The following is an 18,582-nucleotide window of genomic DNA, read 5'->3' as shown; positions in this document are numbered from 1 at the left end:
AAAGGGTCACAGAAACCCCAAGCGATTTAGGTAGTACTGCTGGAGGTGAGGAAGAGAGGGATGAATGGCAGAGAATTCTTTTTTCAAGGACAGCCTCCATAGGAGAGACACCCTGGAGAAAAGAGGGCAGTAGTAGAGTCCACTGAAACCAAACATGAGGGAGATGAAAAAATACCCTGAGGGGGCATTGTGGGGTTGAGAGATGGGGAAAAGACCACAGAGGAAACAAGAAATGGGCCAGGTCCATCCAACTGAGGACCAAGAGCCCAAGCCTGCATCCAACAGGGTGGACTCAGGGCAAGAGAAAAGCAGGGCCTACCAGAAAGCAGACAGCCCAACTCCAGAGACCCGAGTCCAGGCCTGGGCTCAGGCCAGGAGAAAATAAATAACTGAACCCCAAAGCCAAAAGGTAGGCTGCCCAAAGGGATTAGGGGTGGTTTCAAGTGTAGGTGTTGTGGACGTAGGGCAAGGCCATCCCTGGACTGAATTGTGGAATTCTCACATTCAGAGTGGACCCCCTTGTAAAATAAAAAGAGGTGTGGGACTTCTGGAGGGAAAAATGAGAGATTGTTTGAGGGGGGGAAACATACACAGGAACTGAAGCCAGATGACACAAGGACTGACAGCCTCAGGTCCAGCATGGTTGCAAGTAATCTGTGCTTCCAGGTCAGCTGGAAGAGACTGAAACAGCTGTTCCAGTTGGCAGGAACTGCAAAAATGCTGATATATGGAAGAATATGAAGGGGGAAAGCCGAGATATAGGAAAAGTTAACTCCAAACATCCCATGGGAGCCTATCAAGTAATGTTTAACGGACAACTACTGTGTGGCAGACCCATGAGGATAAAGATAGAGAGACTGCCAACCAGAGGTCTGGGCAGGGTTACTACCACCTTGGGACCTAAGGAACTTTGGGGTAAGGACTTGGGCTTGGAAGGAAGCCCTGGGGGTGGCTGGGGAGTCACCTGACTGGAAGGGGCAGGGCAGTCAGTCTGGCCGTGCAGGCATCAGGGAGAGGAGCTCCTGAGCAAGATGGCTGCAGAAGTGCAACTGACTGAAACCTGACCTGCCCTGAGAACTGTGGGTAAGAAGCAGATAAGACCAGGGTCATGGAGCAGGGGAAACTAAAAGGAACGATGGTCTGAGTGAGGCCCCAACCTGGGCTGGGTTGGGCTTTAGTCCAAAAACAGTGTTTCACTTAGTTGTAACAGCCAGCGGGCTTAAGTTTTGTTTATATTCTAATATGAACTTCAACACTGGAAGACTATGACTAATAGGGGAGGAGGAAGTCACAGGGTGCCAGATGGGCACATTAAGCCTTGCCAAGGGCAAGGCCTAAGCCACAGTGGTACCGAGGTGGGGGAACAGGTGGGCATCTAAGCTGCCACCAGAGACAGCAGCCAAGAGGGCCAAAGCCTGCATGAAAAAGGCAACAGAGATGGTCTGAAGCTCATCCCTGAGCTATGGACACCAGGAGCTGGGGGAACTCAACAGAGCTGAAAGCAGCCTCAACCTGGACAAAAGATGCTGTGCGGGGCTGGGATTGAAACAAGAACAGCTAAGACCCGAGGAAGGTGACAACTATGGCCTGGCCAGTGCCCAAGAACAGCTTCGCCCTAAGCAAAGAACGTCAAGGGGGCTGAACAGAGACAAGAGCAGCTTCAGCCTGGCAACGGATGCCAAGGGGGCTGGGATTGAAACAAGATATGCACAAAATAGGCAATGGCTATGGCCTAAAGCCAGAAAAGCTGAGGCCAGAGCCTGAGACAGGCAGAATCGCCAACCTGTTGCAGGCCCATAACCTGGGGAGGGGCAGGGAGGATGATATGTAGCAGGCTGCATGCCTCGGGGGCTGCAGCCCAGCTGGAAGCAGACAGAAAATAATTACAAGCCTGGGAAGTATAGAAAGGGTGAGGGTTGAGAGAGAACAACTGCAGTGCTGTGGACACAGCATAGAACTACGCGAGTAAACAGATATCCTGCTATAGGTAAGTTCTTCTTCAAATTGTTGAGGCAATAGTCAGCAACGAAGCCACACACAAGCTCAGATACTACATGAGTAAACCATTTAATTAGCGTTCAGCAAATACACGCAAATGTAGTTTTATACATCTGAGTTTACTTGAACAGAAGTTCAAATTTAAAGTGGGTTTTCAATGGGTAACAAAGTACCCTGTCTCCCTTTGTACAGATTTATCCAGCTACTCCACAAAGTTGTTTACTCTCTGAAACATTAAAATCTGTCTACTTGTAGACTTTAAGAGTGCACCAATATTTTTGGAGCCCGTGCAAATAGCTGATAAATTTTAAGGAGGTATATTGGCCAATAATGATCCAATTGCCGATATGCAGCTCTTTAGCTTGGTAAGCTGGTACGTCTGGTGTGGTGGAAGGAGAGGGAAGGAAGGAGGATGGCAGATCAAGACCCCTGCAGTGACAGAGTGAATGGGGCTGGGGCAGGTGGGGCATGGGACAGAGCTGCAAGCAGCTCGTCAGGGGGCCTGTGCCCCCCAGTTCTGTGCAGAATGGGGTGGGATGGAAACATGGCTTGTCAAGGGGAGGCAGCTCCCGCTGCTGCACGTGGCTCTTCTAGTGCTCATCTGGCGGCTCCCACTGTTCCTCCAGGACATGGGGGGGGGGGAAGCAGGCCCCTTCCTCCACCACACCAGACTTACAAGCTGCATGAAGGTCTCCACACTGCTGGCTGTGCTCCTCCCTGCCTATGTGCTGCGCTGTGGCTGCGTGCACACACAGGCATTTATCGGAAAAATTATTGGCTGCATCAGGCCAATTTCCGATACAGAAATTTTCTTTATATTGATGCCAATCCGATATCGGACCAATGTATTGACGCACCTTTAGTAGACTTGTAACTGAGTCATATTTCCTACATGTGGCCAATATGGCTTCCACATATGTCCATCTTGTGCCCTGCCGCCTCCCTAAAATGACAGCAAACCTTTACACTACACTTGAACTTCCCATAGTCCTTTTAAAACTTGACCCAAAGCTCAGATATAAATAGTATTTTTGATTATGAAATGGAATAACTTTATGCAAATACACCAACAATTCATTTCTTAGAATCAATGATTCAAAGTTGCTATTGTTAAAACGAAGATCTGTCTTGGTCTGTTTTTCTGCCCCCAGAGCTGAGTGACCCAGCACTCAGGCTCTTGTGTCGAGCTGAGTGACCCAGCACTCTGGACCTCAGGCGCTAATAGACTTATTTCTGCCATGGAACTTTTTCATGATTAAAAGCAGATATACAATTACTTTATAGGCATGCATGAGGCAGGTCTCTTCTCCCAAGTTTTCTGCCATTTGGCAAAAGAGGACAACAGTAAAACATCATAAGACCCTTGTTATGTATGAATCTTGTTAATTTATACTATATTAAGTAATTATACCTCACTTACTGCTGATGGAAAAAGTTTTTTGGAGGGCTGAGAAAGAATCATTAACACAAAGTTACTCAAAATAGTACGACTTATTCCTTTGGGTACCTATATAGTAGTACAAACCAACTTAGTTTTTATGGTGACGTTCTACTGTAAAATATATTTACCTTAAATTCTACATAAATTCTACTTAAATTCTAATAAATAATACATAATACAACTAGACATTATAATCCAAATCACCCTAATTCTGAACCTAATGATGGAATTAATAAAACAGACAGGCTTAAGAGTCCTAAATATCTTATATTTTTCTAATTCACTACCATGTCTTAATTCCATTAAACTTAATACAAGAAATCTGTAACTAAAAGCACAGAACACAAGCCGCTAAAAGAGATTACTGCATTTGTTACAGTTTCCATTAACATAATGCATTAATTTTCTTACCAGAAGATCCATAAACTCGCCCTCCTGTCTTAATGTTGAGATTCACAGGTGCTGTTCCATAGCTTTAAGAAATTAGCAAAACTTAGTTAGGTAGAGAAAATTCTTAAAAATGAGAGTTCCCTATAGCCAGAAGCAAGAAATAGACCCAAGCCTGACTGACATTCCAAAACTCTAACTCTCCAAATGGGTGACACTGTACAAATAAACAGCTCATTCTGGGAATAAGAAGGTATCTCTCTCTATGCTCAGTAACTCTTCCAACTAATGACTAGTTGTGATGTGCATCTCAGTCACTCTTCCCGAGCCAAAAAGTAATGGCCGTGAGAGTCCAAAGAATGGATTAGACCAAAAGAATAATTAAAAATTAAATATCTTATTTGGAGATACAAAGGATCTCCTGGGATTAGGGTAGGAGAACACTTTATATTGGGGGTGTCAGAGATATGGCCTGTGGGCCAGATTTGACCCACAGAACCCTCTTATCTGGTCCCTGGTGCTGCCCCTGAGTCTTATACTTGGCCCACATGGTGTGTGCAGAAAGCCATCACTTGAAAATGTCCAGAATTAGTGCCATCATTTAGAATAAAGTTCCATATGAATGTGTGCAAAATACGTCTTGCCGGTACAGGTATAGTGTTTGACCATACACATGATGGAGGTAACTAACAGTCATGCTAAGTGACAGGAAGGGTACAATTCACAGTAAAACTTCCTTGCAATTCTAGTTCTGTCTCTAAATAAAACTAATTTGCACAACAATAACACAAAACTAAAATGGCAGTATTTTTCTTCTGACTCCCCATGCTACATATATGCCCAAGACAGCTACACTTTGAGCTGAGGCGGAGCATCCCCAGGCTGGCAGCAGGTTCAGGGAGTCAGCCTCAAGCTTCAGGAAGTGGCAGAGGGTAGTAGAGGGGCTGGCTGGGGCATGAGAGTACTGAAAGCGTGGAGCCATCTTGCTAGGCAGCCCTCTCACTTTAGCACCCCCATGCTCCAGCCAGCCTCAGTCACCACCTAAACGTGTTTCATTGCACTTAATTACTCTGCAGTATGGACAGTACTATCTTATAGCAGAGTTAATTAATTCACTGTGCTCTAATACGAGCACATGTGTACAGTGATCCTTTACTGCAGAGTTAATTAGCCCAGTGATTCTCAGCCTTTTCTGTACCAGGACCCATTTGCCAAGATTGATGGCTTGTCCCGACACAAACCCCCCTAGCTCTACCAGTGCCTTACCCAGAGTCCCCTGCCCCCCAGGCCATGCTGGAGCCCCTCACTCCCAAACCACAGCCCCCTGTCACCCCTATCAAAGGGGGCCCCCAGCTGCCCCCGTCCCACTCAGGCAGGAGTGCAGTGGCTGTGGTGGCTCTGGCTCATGCAGGCAGCAGTGGAGCAAGTCTGGCCCGGCACAGGCTGGGGGAAGAAGGGGAGGCCTGTGGTACACCTCCCCTGGGCTAGGGCTCTTGTGTCGTGCCAGGCAGCCTGATCACAGCACCTCCTGACCCCTGAGCAGTGTCTCGTGGCCACCCTGCCCCCATAAGCATGGGTACCAGCCCTGGTGTTGCCAGCCCAGCCATGCAGCTTCCCCCTGCCCCTTCCCCCACTGAAAGGGCAGGTGCTTCCCCCGGCCCCCCTGCAGCCTCAGCACCCAGCCACCTTCCTCCAGTACTGGCAGGCACCTGCCCCCCCCCGGCAAACTGTCCCTAAGCCCTGGCCTTCCAACCCCTGCTCAACATGCACTTACTTGCATCCAGCTGCTGGGGTTCCTCCGATGATCCTGCCTGGCTGCATGCTGGCCATGCCCCAAGCAGCCCCTTGCAGGCTGGAACACTGCCAGCCTGCAAGGGGAAACCTGTGTTTTCATGCATTTTTCTGACACGTGCTCACAGCCCTTTGACATATTCTTGCGACCCACTTTTGGGTCACAACCCACAGGTTGAGAAACGCTGATTTTAGTTAACTCTACAGTAAAGCACACATGTAGATGCACCCAGAATGCAACAGATCTCTAGTTAGCACTATAATTATGTATATATCCCAGGCTTGTATGCCAAGCAGCAATATGGCATTAAATCCTTCCAGGTCTATTCTTTCTGGGCATAAATGCATTCAGATTGCTGAAGCAACCCTATAGTGGACCTTTTGCTTCAGAATGCTTTCAACAAACACATAACTCACTTGGAAAGTAATACTCCATAATTTTAAATGAACGTGAAAGTTGCTGTTAACAGAAAATGAAAATGAAGTCCTGTTTCTCAGTTGAAGAAAAAATACAGGACAAAGAGCAATAATACAAACTCTCTTTCACAGCACAATAGCATGCTTGCACTCTGACCTCAAAAGACTATGCCCACAGACAGGTAATTTGATCAGCTCATTAGATCTCTCTGAGAATGTCTATAAGAATGCCAACTATTAACTTTTTAATATGAAACTTGTCCAATGGAAACCAGGCTGAGGAAAGAAAAACATGACAAATGTTCTTTGCATCTAATGCTTTCCAGTCTCCAAAGGAATTGTCATCATAATATAAACATGAATTTAAAAACACTTTGTAATTCAATTATAAAAATTATATCATTTTTAGTTAAATTAAAACTTTCAGCTTCCACATGTTCCTACAGTGCAATTGTTTGTTGTTCAAAAATTGAAACTGAAAATTAACCCAGCGATGGCTCTGTCTTGCATCTATTTTCAGATCAATTTAAAATGCAAGTAGGTGGACAGGCTAAACAGCTAAATACAAGCATACTAAGAATAAATTAAAAGTTGCTTATTTCAAATTACATACTTGCTATAAGGTGTAAATTAATATTCTGGGACCTTAAATGTTTCCCTCAACATCCAAAAATTTCTTACCTATATTGGGGAGCTCCTGTTTTAATATCTCCTATGGTAACTTGAACATCATCCTCATCATCATCGCTGTCACTATCACTGTCATCCTCAGCCACTGTTACCTTCTGCAACAAGAATAGATGTTGCTTAAAGAAAAGGTGCAAGTAATTATTTCCAAAAGTAAATATCTTAGACCCAGATATTAATCTCAGTATCTCTGACAGAAGAACAAATACAGATTAACTTAATGTAACACTTGTTTGCTTAAAGATGGCATGTATCCCTTAGCATCAAAGGGCTCTAAATAAAAAGGCAAGCTCAGCTACTAAGACAGCAATGCTTGCTAACATTTGGATGTACAGGATCAATCCAATTTAGGCATCGTGAATATCAACTGGTTTTGTAAAATTTAACGAAAGGAAAAAAAGAGAAAAAAAATTGGTTTCAACTACTCAAGATCTTTCCCCTCTACCCATTTCAAATACTTCATCTCTACTATCACCTCCTTGTTATGGGAAGAACAAAGATAAGCAAGACGATGTTCTCAGCATTTTAATTATACATCCGTGACAAATTAAATACTGAGAGTGATGCATACACGTACACACACACACACGCGCATGCAGAAATTATATACTACATACACATATAAATAAAATAAAAGACTGGTCCAAACAACATTTAGATACATTTTTCAGCAAGCCTAACATTTTATTAAATAAAGTACAATTTTCTGTCTTTTGCCACATGAATATTACATGTTGAATAACTTAATGGATTAAGTATTATCAACAGTCCATAAATAAGTTAGCTTTTTCTATTTCTGTTAGTCTAGTAGTTGCAACATTATGCACTTTTGGGGTTGCTGCAGGAACTTTATGTAGATAATTCTTATTCTTCTATTTTGCACCTTATTTTCTTTAATGTAAAATGCATGTTTATACTGTCTTCTGTAAAAAAGATACAGATGTAAAATGCCTAATTGCCTGAAGACAGACTGGAAGGGCAAGGGGCAGAAAGCATCAGAAATTAAATACTGAATGTCAGCATTAATGCTCCAATTTCAAATAGTAGCTAGTTACCTCTCTGTATCCAAAAAATATTAAGAATACCACCTACTGACAGTGAGAAACAGCCACAAAGCTTTTAGTGCTTACATGTTATTTTTCACCTTACAACCACAGAACATTTTAAAACACTACTTAGCTATCGTTAAGACCCATTTTAAAAGATAAAGTCTCCAAAAATGAATCTGTGGAACTTCCATAAAAATACAGGTCATGCTTTTAGTATTATTAAGAGTCTTCTGGGAAAGATTATACAAAGTAATCTGGCACGATTCTGATACGATTAGGTGCCCTACATGCATATATTGTAGAAGTCAGGCTTTTAAGTTCTGCAGTTCCTGAATTACCATGTTTCTAGCCTTCAACATATGCCTTTTCCCAAAAAAGCAGCTGCTAAAAAGAAAGTGTCCAATAATGCAAGAAATATGGTAAGAGCAGGTTCTGATTCTTATTAGGTGAAACCAAAAGTAAAATTAGTAAACAAATGAAAAATAGTAAGCTATTGACAAAATAGTAAGCAAAAGTGTAAAATAAGTCACTAAACTAAAGCTTTTCATCAATTAAGTTATTGTTATCCCAAGTGAAGCAAAACAGATTGCCCAATAATTTGTAATATGTATTTAAAATTACCGTTTTCACTACACCGTTTTCAGCAGTTTCCTCTTCTTTTCCAGAAGGAGTTGGAGCACTTAAAATAGAAAATGTAAACTAGTTACTCATGTATGTCTTTACATTAACAGTGAAAGAGCATTGATGATGCAGCATTTTGAAACATAACCAAGCACTCAGCTGTTTTTTATGTACCTGCCAATTAAGGGATTTCTATGTGATCACCTAATATCACCTGAACAGTATTCTAAGGTGAGACAAACTCTGTTAATTAGATGCCTAATGAGGATTTACAAGTAGCATCATGTTTGCATCCTGCTCCTACTGAAGCCAAACAGAGCTTTTCTATCAAGTAGAATGGGAACAGGACTGGGGCTTCTAGGCACCTATACATGAGTAGCAAGACTGCTCTGACATGCTCTAATTACTCGATTAATTGAGTCTGCTGGAACGTGGTAATTCCCATGTTTCAACAGATTCCAGAGTCTCATGCATCAGCATCCCCATGCTTAAAAATGGCAGTGGTGGTGATTTAACTAAAGCACTCTCACCACCATTTCTAAGCATGAGGATACTGATACACGAGAGGCTCCAGGCACTTTTATTAGAGAGGCTCTTGAGCCAATCCAATTAAAAGCACCCAATAGGCAAGGACAGAATTTTTCAAGCTAGATACGTCTTCCGTTTACACTGATAAAAGATTATCTTTAAATTCCCAAGACTTAATCAAATCATCCTTCTATCCAGTGAAGCAGTATTAGTTATTTTAGACAAAACATTTATTTAGTCTTTAAAACTGCTGTAAACTGACGTGTAAAGTTTACCAGTTTTAAAACAAATTGTTTTAAGTTATTAAGACACTATGAAATTAATAAAAGAAATTAAACCACTGACTAGCCAATACTTTATACTACTGCTTCTAATACAGGAAATATTTCAGTTACTCAACCTATTTTCCAAAGCTGTATTGACACTGTTGCTTCATAAACACTGTAAGATCAACATGCATTTGATAGCTGAAAGAGAGACTGTCATTATATAAAGGCCCCTTAAAACTACGTTCCATAATCTCATCTTCTCCTTGGATGAACAGCTAGATACTGGAATACAAATTCAGTCCTAACTTCCACTAGTTTCAATAAAAGCTGCACCAGTTTGTAATCAGGACCGAACTTAATCCAGGTATTCAGACCTAAGCATTTCACATTACTGCCCACCAAAATGAGAGATTAGCTCAGGAGTGGGCAAAATGCGGCCTGTGAGCTGGATGCGGCCTGCCAGGCCATTCTATCTGGCACGTGGGGCCCCTAAAAGATTTAGAAAATGAGTATCTGCCCCTGGCTGCCTGTTATGCAGCCCTTGATGGCTTGTCAAAACTCAGTAAGCGACCCTCCTCCCGAAATAATCACCCATCCCTGGACTAGCTAATGGCATTTAAGTAAATCATCCAGTTTAATGCTTATGAATGGTGCTAGAAACTCAAGAACAGATCTGTTACAGTATTAGTAACCTGTTACAGTATTAGTAACCTTCTCCACAGTGTCTCGTCCATGACTTGATGGAAGCCATTCTAGGGCGAGAGAATAATTTGTTACACAGAGGGCATGTTACCAAGAAAAGCCATGGTGCAGTAGTGATTCCAGGCACAAACCGTGACAGCAACGCTACTGTGCAGTACCTCGTTGTTACTGCACAGCAGCATCTAAAAAAGCCCAAGTCTGCCCGTCTGTCCATAACGCTTTATTCACACTTTGATTGGCTGATGGAAACAGCCAATCAGAGTGCTCCAAGAATGTTGGGGAGCACCGCCATGATTCTGAAGCTGTGCTGAGGACCGGACAGAGGGTGGGGGAGCCGGGGCCAGCAGGGGTGGCCTCGGCTCCCCCACCCCGCTCCCTGCAAGAGACAGAATAGTGGCAGCATGGGGTGTTAGATAGTAGCACTCCATCCCAGCTCCCCCCCCCCGCCCCCACAAGTCATTCTTAACAGGCAATTGGCTAGTCTAAACATAACCATGCAGGGATGGTACTGCGCAGTAACACTGGTCACTGCACAGTAATTTAGTACTTGGTTAAGCAAGTACTAAATGATTGTTCAGTCCACCACTCATGTAGATGCCGCCAGTCAGTCTATGGCTTCTTCTGAAACAGCTCTTAAGAGACTTCAATTAGCCTTTTGGTGTACTGCTGACTGGTAGCTACTGTAAACTGTCTCACCTCTTATAGCAGATGATGATTTTAATTGCCATGCAGCTAACATACATTAAGAGAATAAAATATCTGTTGTGATTTTAATCATTACTTTACTACAAAGCCTGAATCATCTACAAATATGACAGGCAACTAGTCTAGCAATCTTTAATAACTAAACACAAAATGTATTTGCCACAGAAATCAGTTTCAATGAGCACAAAGATATTTTTTTCATTGCACAAAAGTTAAATCCATATCAGAGAATTCTTTCAGCTTTTCCTTTCAAAAACTGTATCCAACCCTAACGAAATTAATCCTTTAATGCAGTTAGGAATATACAACTTTGTCACAAGAGTCTCTGTCTCCTGAGTCAGAAAGTTCAGTCCTCTACTATTGCAAGAAAACTCTCTTCCATAAAACTGATCAAGTTTTTAACCAAATTAGCTTGTGAAACCCTTGTCTGGATGATTTGTGGAAGTAAAATCAATAGCAGCAAGATTAATACACTAGATAATTATACTGAGGGTCTAAGATGTGAAAGTTACCTTTAAAAGATGTCAAATCTCATTTTAGGAACAAGCTAATGAATATCAAATGAAGAAAAAACACCAACAAAAACTGATAAAAATGGATAGCTGTAGGCTAATTTTTAAATTACTTTTTAATACCGTATTTATCATTCTCATGCCTTTTATTTGCTCACGGCACAGGTATTTACCTGCACTGAAAATGTAGCCGCACACACGGAAAACTGAGTGATATGTTCACTTCACCAGGGGCAATGTGTAGGGGGTGCATGTGCAACCCCTGCAAAAAGGTGCCACCGACACTGTTTGGCAGCGCCTGCGGGCAGTCATCGCTTGCCACCCCGCTGCTGCCAGTCCCTGCCCGCCCTTGGCTCCCACTGCCTGTGGTGACTGCCGGTGGTCACTGACTGCCGGTTGGCACTCACTACCCCACTCCTACCTCAACAGTGCCAGTGGTGTCTGCAAGAACTCCCCGCTCACTGCTGCTGTGGCCAGTGCAGCCACGCCCTACCAGCCATACAGAACTGTTTACTTTGGCCTTCATTTTCTATCAGTGTGGACACCATCACCACAATGTCTGTTACTTTGAGTTGCAACCTCAGACACATCTTCAAATAAAAACCCTCTCTGCACCCTCACATCCATGCAATGTTTAAGGCCCCAAACAGATGCTGCACTTATTGCACAATTAAGGTGTTAATCAAGTGATACTGTAACAAACCACATGTTCAAACAATTTATCATACTGTAAAGCAGCCTAGCACCCACAAAGATGTTCCACATGTAACACTGAACATCCCAGGGCTGGTTTATATTGTACTTCACATGAATTTGTGGCATGGTAAGGCTGCACAATGCAACCCAATCCTGGGCTGCATGGTAGGACTTTAAGCTTAATAGAATGCAGTTATCCCACTGTCTCCTTAGACACGGGACATTTAAAGCTGCACCATGCAGTTCTATGTCAGATTTCACAACTGGCTTTAAATTTGCAACCATGGGGGTACCCATTGGCTTCTGCATGCTGGGACATTTGAAGTTGTCCATGCAACCCAGAGAAGTCCCTAATGTCAGGCAGTGCTGAGTGGCCTTAAAGGCCCTGGGTACACAATAGGATCAGAAGAATTTTATCCCAGATCCCAAAAATCACGTGTCCTTCCATGGCAGATCCTGAACATCTGACATGACAGGACACATGGTTTTGGGGATGCAGGACAAAATTCTTCAGGTCTCAGCACATGTTTAAGTGGACATATGCCAGGGACCCAAGTCTTGCAGCTTCTTTATGCATAATAGCTCTATGATAGCACCTTTACTATTTTTCTATGCAGCTAAAATTATTTTCAAGGCTCTCATCCTCCCACATCTTGATTATACGTAGTCTTCTCTTTGAGTACAACAAAAATAATCTCTAGCCCCAGAAATATCCAAACTTAACATGTTGATAATTTTCATAGTTCAGGAGCATGGGTCAGATTTGGCCCCAGTAGTGACCTGGCTCTGGTGTTGACTGACATGCTGCATGCACCAGACTGGCCCTGCATGCAGGACATGTTCAGCACATGATGACTGCTTTAGCCAATCTGGGAACTATGCTGTGCTCTGGGGAAGGCACCGGCTGCATTGTGGGTCTCAGACTGGCTGGAGTGGGTACCACATTTGGTGTGCATCCTAAACAAGCTCCACATGGGCACAATGAGCAGTCCCAGACTGGCCAGAGCAGGTGCTGCACATGCTGATTCAGAATGAGGGTGGGGAGGGAGCACAGGAGCATGGCAGGATCTGACTTGTGGGATTTGCCTCTCACCATTCATCTGACTTATGAACCACTGATCTAGCAAGCAAGGCCAGATGAGTTTTACACCCCTGTCCCAATTAATTCTCTTGACCAGGTCACCTCTCTCTACTGGCTCCCCCTTCATCAACTCTTCAAAAATGTTGGCTCATCTTTACAGCCTAACCCTATCCTATCATTTCTCATTCAACACTGAAAGGCTAACTCCTATCTCCAATGAGTCCATGATGTCAACCTCTGGCACTTACTTCTGAAGATTTTCAAGCAAGCACCTTCATACTTTTTGCCATGATGCTCCTTGTGCCTTGCAGGGTGTTAAAGGGAATTTAGTCAGGCTTTTGGCCTTTTTGACTAGAAAAACAGACAGAGACCAGAAATGCTAATACTGCTTATTTCAGTTATATGTTTTGAGATAAAAAAAAATTCCTACATTATTACTCTGTGCACAGGTGTCCAATTAAGTTAGTTTGTTTTAGTTTCTTCAAGGTCGTATTTTTTTTCTCTTTATCTGTCTTAAGTATAAAAATGCTTAGAAACTTAGGGAGGAAGAGGATTCCTTTGAAACAGACAAGTGAGTGATTCCCCTTGCTGTGTGGAATTCTCCCTGTGATCACAGTATAGCCCTCAATAAAGAAAAGCTGGCCCTGTCAGTTCTGATTCAACCACAATGTGAAGTTTGATTTCTTCCACAAGGGGCACAACCAAAAAACCATCTCATTGCCCTTCATATCCAATCTTATAACTCTCCTTTACTGTAATGTTTACCAAAAGAGCTGGTAACGGCATGCTGAAAATAAACTATTTCTACAGCTTAACAAAATGATTGACCTTGTTTCACTGTTTTCTAGTGCTTCCCCATCTTCCTCTATCTTTCCTACTGCTCACGGTGTAAGCTGCTTGGAGCAAGACTGTCTTTGTATTCTATGCTTTTACAGTGCCAGGCATTGTAGGGTCCTAACCCATGACTGGGACTCCTAAACAATAAAGTAATATCAATAATGTAGAAATGGGTTTTAAACTCCAGTAAGACATATTAAACCTTTGAAAAAGATTCTTAACTATGAGAACAATGGGCAATGAAACAAGTTGCCAAGAAAACTGGAATCTCCTTCATTGGAAGTTTTCAAGAAGAGACTGAATAAGCTTTTTTCTGGGAATGTTTAGAGCACCTGCTGCATTTGTGCAGGGGATTGGACCAGATAAACCCTGATGTCCTTTTCAGACCCATGATTCTATATGTTGATCCATTCCACAGAGTTTTCTCTGCAATTAAAAACAAATAAAAATGAACTTTCACAGTAATGCCCAGTCATCTGTCACAATTTTTTCAGTAAAACCATTTAGTTAAAAGGGTCATCAGACAGCAGATTGTGTAAATTATGCAAAGGAAAAGTTCTAACACACCAGCGTTAGACATTCAAGTGGCTGAAATTTCACAAGAACTAAGTGTGAATTTGAAACAAGCATCATTCTTACACATCTGTTTCCATGTTCACAGTTCTCATGCTCACCTGGCCTTTTCTTCTTCTGGTCTCTCCACTTCATTTTCATCTATGAAAAAAAAATATATACAATATGTAAGATCCACGTCTGAAAAAAATACAACTTGCAAGAAACTATATGGGGTTGAAAACAAGGGTCTGTATCAAATGACTGTGCGCTAAGCAATCTCGTAAAAACATAAAAATTGCCATTTACCGCAGGAGACCATAGGTATCCTGTGTCACCCAGTGACAGGGAGTGGATGCCAAAAGGGTGAGTGAACCGCGTATGACCAGGACTTTTTTCCACTCTTCCTCACTTAGAGCTTCCTAGACCGTAAATGCTGGAGGCTACAAGTCAGAGGCTGTATCCCTAACTCCAGTGCTCAATAGGTACCTCCTTTGTCCCCCTTTGGTGCACCATTAAGTAACATATCTGGATGTGGCTGCCAGCGCTTGCAAGGAGCCCTCTGGAAGCCAACAGAGGTCCATAGGGACAGACCCCTGCAGTACAGGGGTTTGGAGCCACACAGCACCCTCATGTGCAGGCAAGTGACCCAGCGCTTGACAGATTTTAAACCATGTTCAACCTTCTTTATACCATTTCTTCTTATTCAAACTGTGTGAAAAAAGCAACAGTGGAGTGTTTGGGTTCCAGTCCTGTGGCCCGAGGGCCTAAGACATCTCACAGCTCTTTGCAAGGGGACAGGCTTTGGAGAGAAGATGGGAGTGGGAGATAGACACCGGGATCCGTCCCTGGCCAGCTCCAGCACCTGTATTTACACGGGGGGCGCACAATTAGGGCAGCTGCTGACTTGCAACTAGCGTGCATGGCCTAGGAGAAAGGAGCCATTTCGCACAGCCCAAGCAGCGCACGGGGAGGCCGGGAGAGTCTGGGCGGCCCCCGGGGGGGCTGTCCCAGCTGCTCTGGGTCGAGGAGGGAAGAAGGGAGCGACCCCGGCCCCGGGGTGAAGTAGCCCCTGCCAAGCCACGTGCCCGCCTCCGCCCAGACCAGCGGCAGGTGCGGGCGCGGGCCCGGGTGGGGGGGAGCAGGGGCGCCGGGGCCCGCGGGAGGCTGGGTCGGAGGAGGGGACTGGGCAGCGTGGGGAGGGGGCGCCGCCGCCGGTCTTTCCTGCCTGGCGCTGGCGAGCAGCTCCCGGCGCGCGGCCTCCTCCGGCGGGGCCTGCTGCGGCCCAGGCCACGGCCTGCCTGGGACCTGGGGGAGGGAAAGTCCGTACCGCCATACAGCCACTCCTCCTCCTCGTCCCCGCCGCCACTGCCACTGCCGCTGCCGCCACCGTCGCCGCCGCCGCCGCCACCGCCGCCCAGCTCGGCCGGCAGCCTTTCCACCTCGCCCGCCGACATGGCCGCGCCGCTGCAGCGCCCGGCCCGGCTCGGCTCGGCTCCCCTCCCCCAGCCGCCGTCGCCGCCTCACTGACTGACGCGCAGGAAAGCGCCCGGCCCGGCCCGGCCAAGGCCTCGGCCTGCGGGCGTGGGCGCGGCCCGCCGGGCACCTGGGCGCTTAGCCCGGCCTCCCTCTGCCCCCTCCCCTCAGCCGCGCGGCCCGGCTCGGCAGCGGACTCAGGCGGAGCCGGAGCGGGGCGCCCCCACCCCGGTTCAAGGCGGGAGAGAGCCTGCGGGCGCCCCGGGCCCAGCTCAGATGATGCTGAAGCCGCCCATAACGGGCGGGCAGGCACCAGGAAGCGCAGCTAGAGCCCGGGTGCCTCCGCCGTTGGGCTGAGGACCGCTGCCCTGCAGCCCCTGTTCCGGGCTCCCTCTGCTTCGCTTTCATTTCCTTTTCAACAACCGCACCTTCTCCTTTGCTGCCCCCCACCCCTTGTCCCTTCTGCTCTCCACATCCCCCTCTTCCAAGTTTCTTCGCTCTCCCAACCAGGAGTGGGGTCATCCTCCAGCCTCTGTCCTTTGAAAAAGCAGTGAGAAGTAGCAGCTGTTTTTGTCGGTGGAAGTCCTTACTTTCATGTCTAAGTGGGGAAGGAAAGCAGTGGCCATCTTGAGTGGCAAAATGCACTTTAACAGGAGTTTCAACTTTTTTTGTACCAGGACTCATTTGTAAACAACAACGGCCAGTCCTGGCCTAGTGCCCCTCACTCCTAGGCATCACCCCCCCCCCCCAGTGTGTGGGGCAGCCCCAAGAAGCTCTGCCAGCCTTTAAGGGAAAATCTGCAGTTTCCCATGTTTTTCTCCTTTAAGGGAGAATCCATTTTTAAAGGTTGTTCACATCCCTTTCATACATTCTTGTGACCCACTTTTGGGTTGCGAGCCACTGGGTTGAGAAATGCTGCACTATAAAATTGTAAGCGTCGGCAACTATAGAGAAACTTTGCTTTGCTTGTAAGTATAAGCAAAATGGCAGTGGAGGTTTTTGTCATCTGGGACCCCAGCAAATACTAAAATAGAAGCTGTCACCCATCAAGCTCGCTGCAGTGTGGGAGCTTGTTCTATGAATCACTTGCAGAATCAACCTCATTTTAAAGCTTCATAGTTGGCATGTCTGTAGTCTTGAATGAACTTTGCCTTGTCTGACAAAAAAATCCTGCAATGAGTCTAGATTGTACATTTTTGTTAATGATCCAACCATGTACTGGAACTAGATAATTTTCACAGCATGCAGTAATTCCATTTTATTATGCAGTCAAAATGAGGAAAGGTGGTTTCGTGTTACAAAATACTGAGGCTATGGTTTCCCATACAATAAGAATATACACATTTAAAGTACTTTAAACTGAGGGTCAGGGGGTTTTCTCCTCCACCCCCAGTTTTTACTTGATACATTTGACCATGCTTTGACTATCAGTGCTTCATGTGAGACAAATTCACTTGTGCAGTGTGCCTTAGAATTGGGCATTTAGTGCATGTGTTCAATCACTCTTTCCCCTGTGTAGTCAGTCAGTTAGATGTTTTTATTTTTTTGGTCTATGTGGACTTTCAAACAGGGACAGGTGAAAACACATCAGCTTAAGAATGTTTTAGTTATGGTAACCTTACAAATCCTGAGGGAATTCAAAGGTAAACTGGGGACATGAAACTAGAAATATACTAATTTAAAAAATAAGGTTTTTATTTTACAGTAAGCCTGTAAGTTGGACATGCAATGCATTTTCATCAGGGTGATGCACATTGTTTTTGTGCACAGATGTAAGTTATACCAGTATCCAGGGAAGGTAGACAAGTAGGTATCCCTAAGAAGTTGCTTGCAGTAGGTGCTATTACACTACTTCCTCACCAGGCAACTGGAAAGCTTGCTTGCCTATAGCAAGTGGCTTCCCTAGAATGGAAGAAGACAGGCACCAATGTAACAAAACTATATTTTTACTACGATTTTTTTTCTGAAGTGTGTCCTGGATTTGAGGCACTGACATTGGTGTAGGGCAGAGGCTAGTAATGTTTTACAAGCCACAAGCTAGAACAACCCAGTTCCAGTCCAATGTGGTTTAGGTGTCTTTGGCAATGTGTCAAAGGTGCGGGGCTTTTCCCTGTACTCCAGCCAAGAAGCTAGGAGCTATGCCCATACTGCTACCACTTCTCCCAACCCCCACTCCCCCACTGCAGTGGAGGCACAGCTGGAAGTTGCCTGGCCTTGGGACGGCTCCCCATTGGCTGGGAGTGGAACCCATGCCATGCCACAGCTGGGGACTGGGGGAACTAGGGAAAATGGTGTGAGCACCGCTCCCGGCTCCCTGGCCTCTGTGCTGGGAACAAGTAAAGCGCTCCAGCTCCACAGGATGTGTCAGCAACCTCAGACCTAATTTATTTCAGGCTTTTGTAGAAACTTTGCTTACGACTAAGCCAAATAATTTTTTGTCAACTAAAAATTTTCCCATTTCACCATTTTGAACACTTTTTCAGATTTCTATAAATGTATTCAACTTTATTCCTGGTTTGGAATAAATTATTTGAAGCCAATAAGCAACTCTAGAACTGATGGCAAAAAAAGCAGCCTGAGTAACATTATTTTTGCAAACTCCTAACTACTGCATGAGAAGCCAGTGGCAAGGTATAGGGGGTGCTCGTGCATCCCCTGACTGGCCACGCTCTGTGCTTAGGTGATGGGGGGGGGGGAAGGGGGACAGGTGGGAGCACCAGTGCCCTGCCTCCAAGTGCTGGCCAGGGAATGGGAGTGCCGGATGTAGGCTGTGGCCACTTTCAGGAGCAGCGCAGCTGCTCACTGGTTGATAAGCTCTGCTGCAGCGAGAACC

General features: G+C 45.1%; 1 protein-coding gene across 9 annotated transcripts in view; it reads right to left on the bottom strand.

The window, feature by feature from the left end:
- Positions 1-16,063, bottom strand: part of FIP1L1 (factor interacting with PAPOLA and CPSF1) — a 77,420-nt gene extending 61,357 nt beyond the window's left edge. For 2 of the 9 annotated variants that reach the window (XM_090035927.1, XM_090035929.1), the window contains exons 1-5: positions 15,604-16,063; positions 14,396-14,435; positions 8,392-8,449; positions 6,716-6,819; positions 3,851-3,912 (exon numbers count right to left, since the gene is read on the bottom strand). In XM_090035927.1, coding sequence (XP_089892053.1) covers positions 3,851-3,912; positions 6,716-6,819; positions 8,392-8,449; positions 14,396-14,435; positions 15,604-15,730 — 391 coding nt within the window. In that variant the 5' untranslated portion in view covers positions 15,731-16,063. The remainder of the gene's footprint in view (positions 1-3,850; positions 3,913-6,715; positions 6,820-8,391; positions 8,450-14,395; positions 14,436-15,603) is intronic. The other 7 variants (XM_090035926.1, XM_090035933.1, XM_090035931.1 and 4 more) reach the window with 7 other exon arrangements.
- Positions 16,064-18,582: the final 2,519 nt, after the last annotated feature.

This window comes from Crocodylus siamensis, chromosome 2 (assembly GCF_052110815.1).
Source record: "Crocodylus siamensis isolate JL-2025a chromosome 2, ASM5211081v1, whole genome shotgun sequence".
NCBI lineage: Eukaryota > Metazoa > Chordata > Crocodylia > Crocodylidae > Crocodylus > Crocodylus siamensis.
The sequence above is the reverse complement of the archived record's forward strand: the minus strand, read 5'-3'. Positions and strand labels throughout refer to the sequence as shown.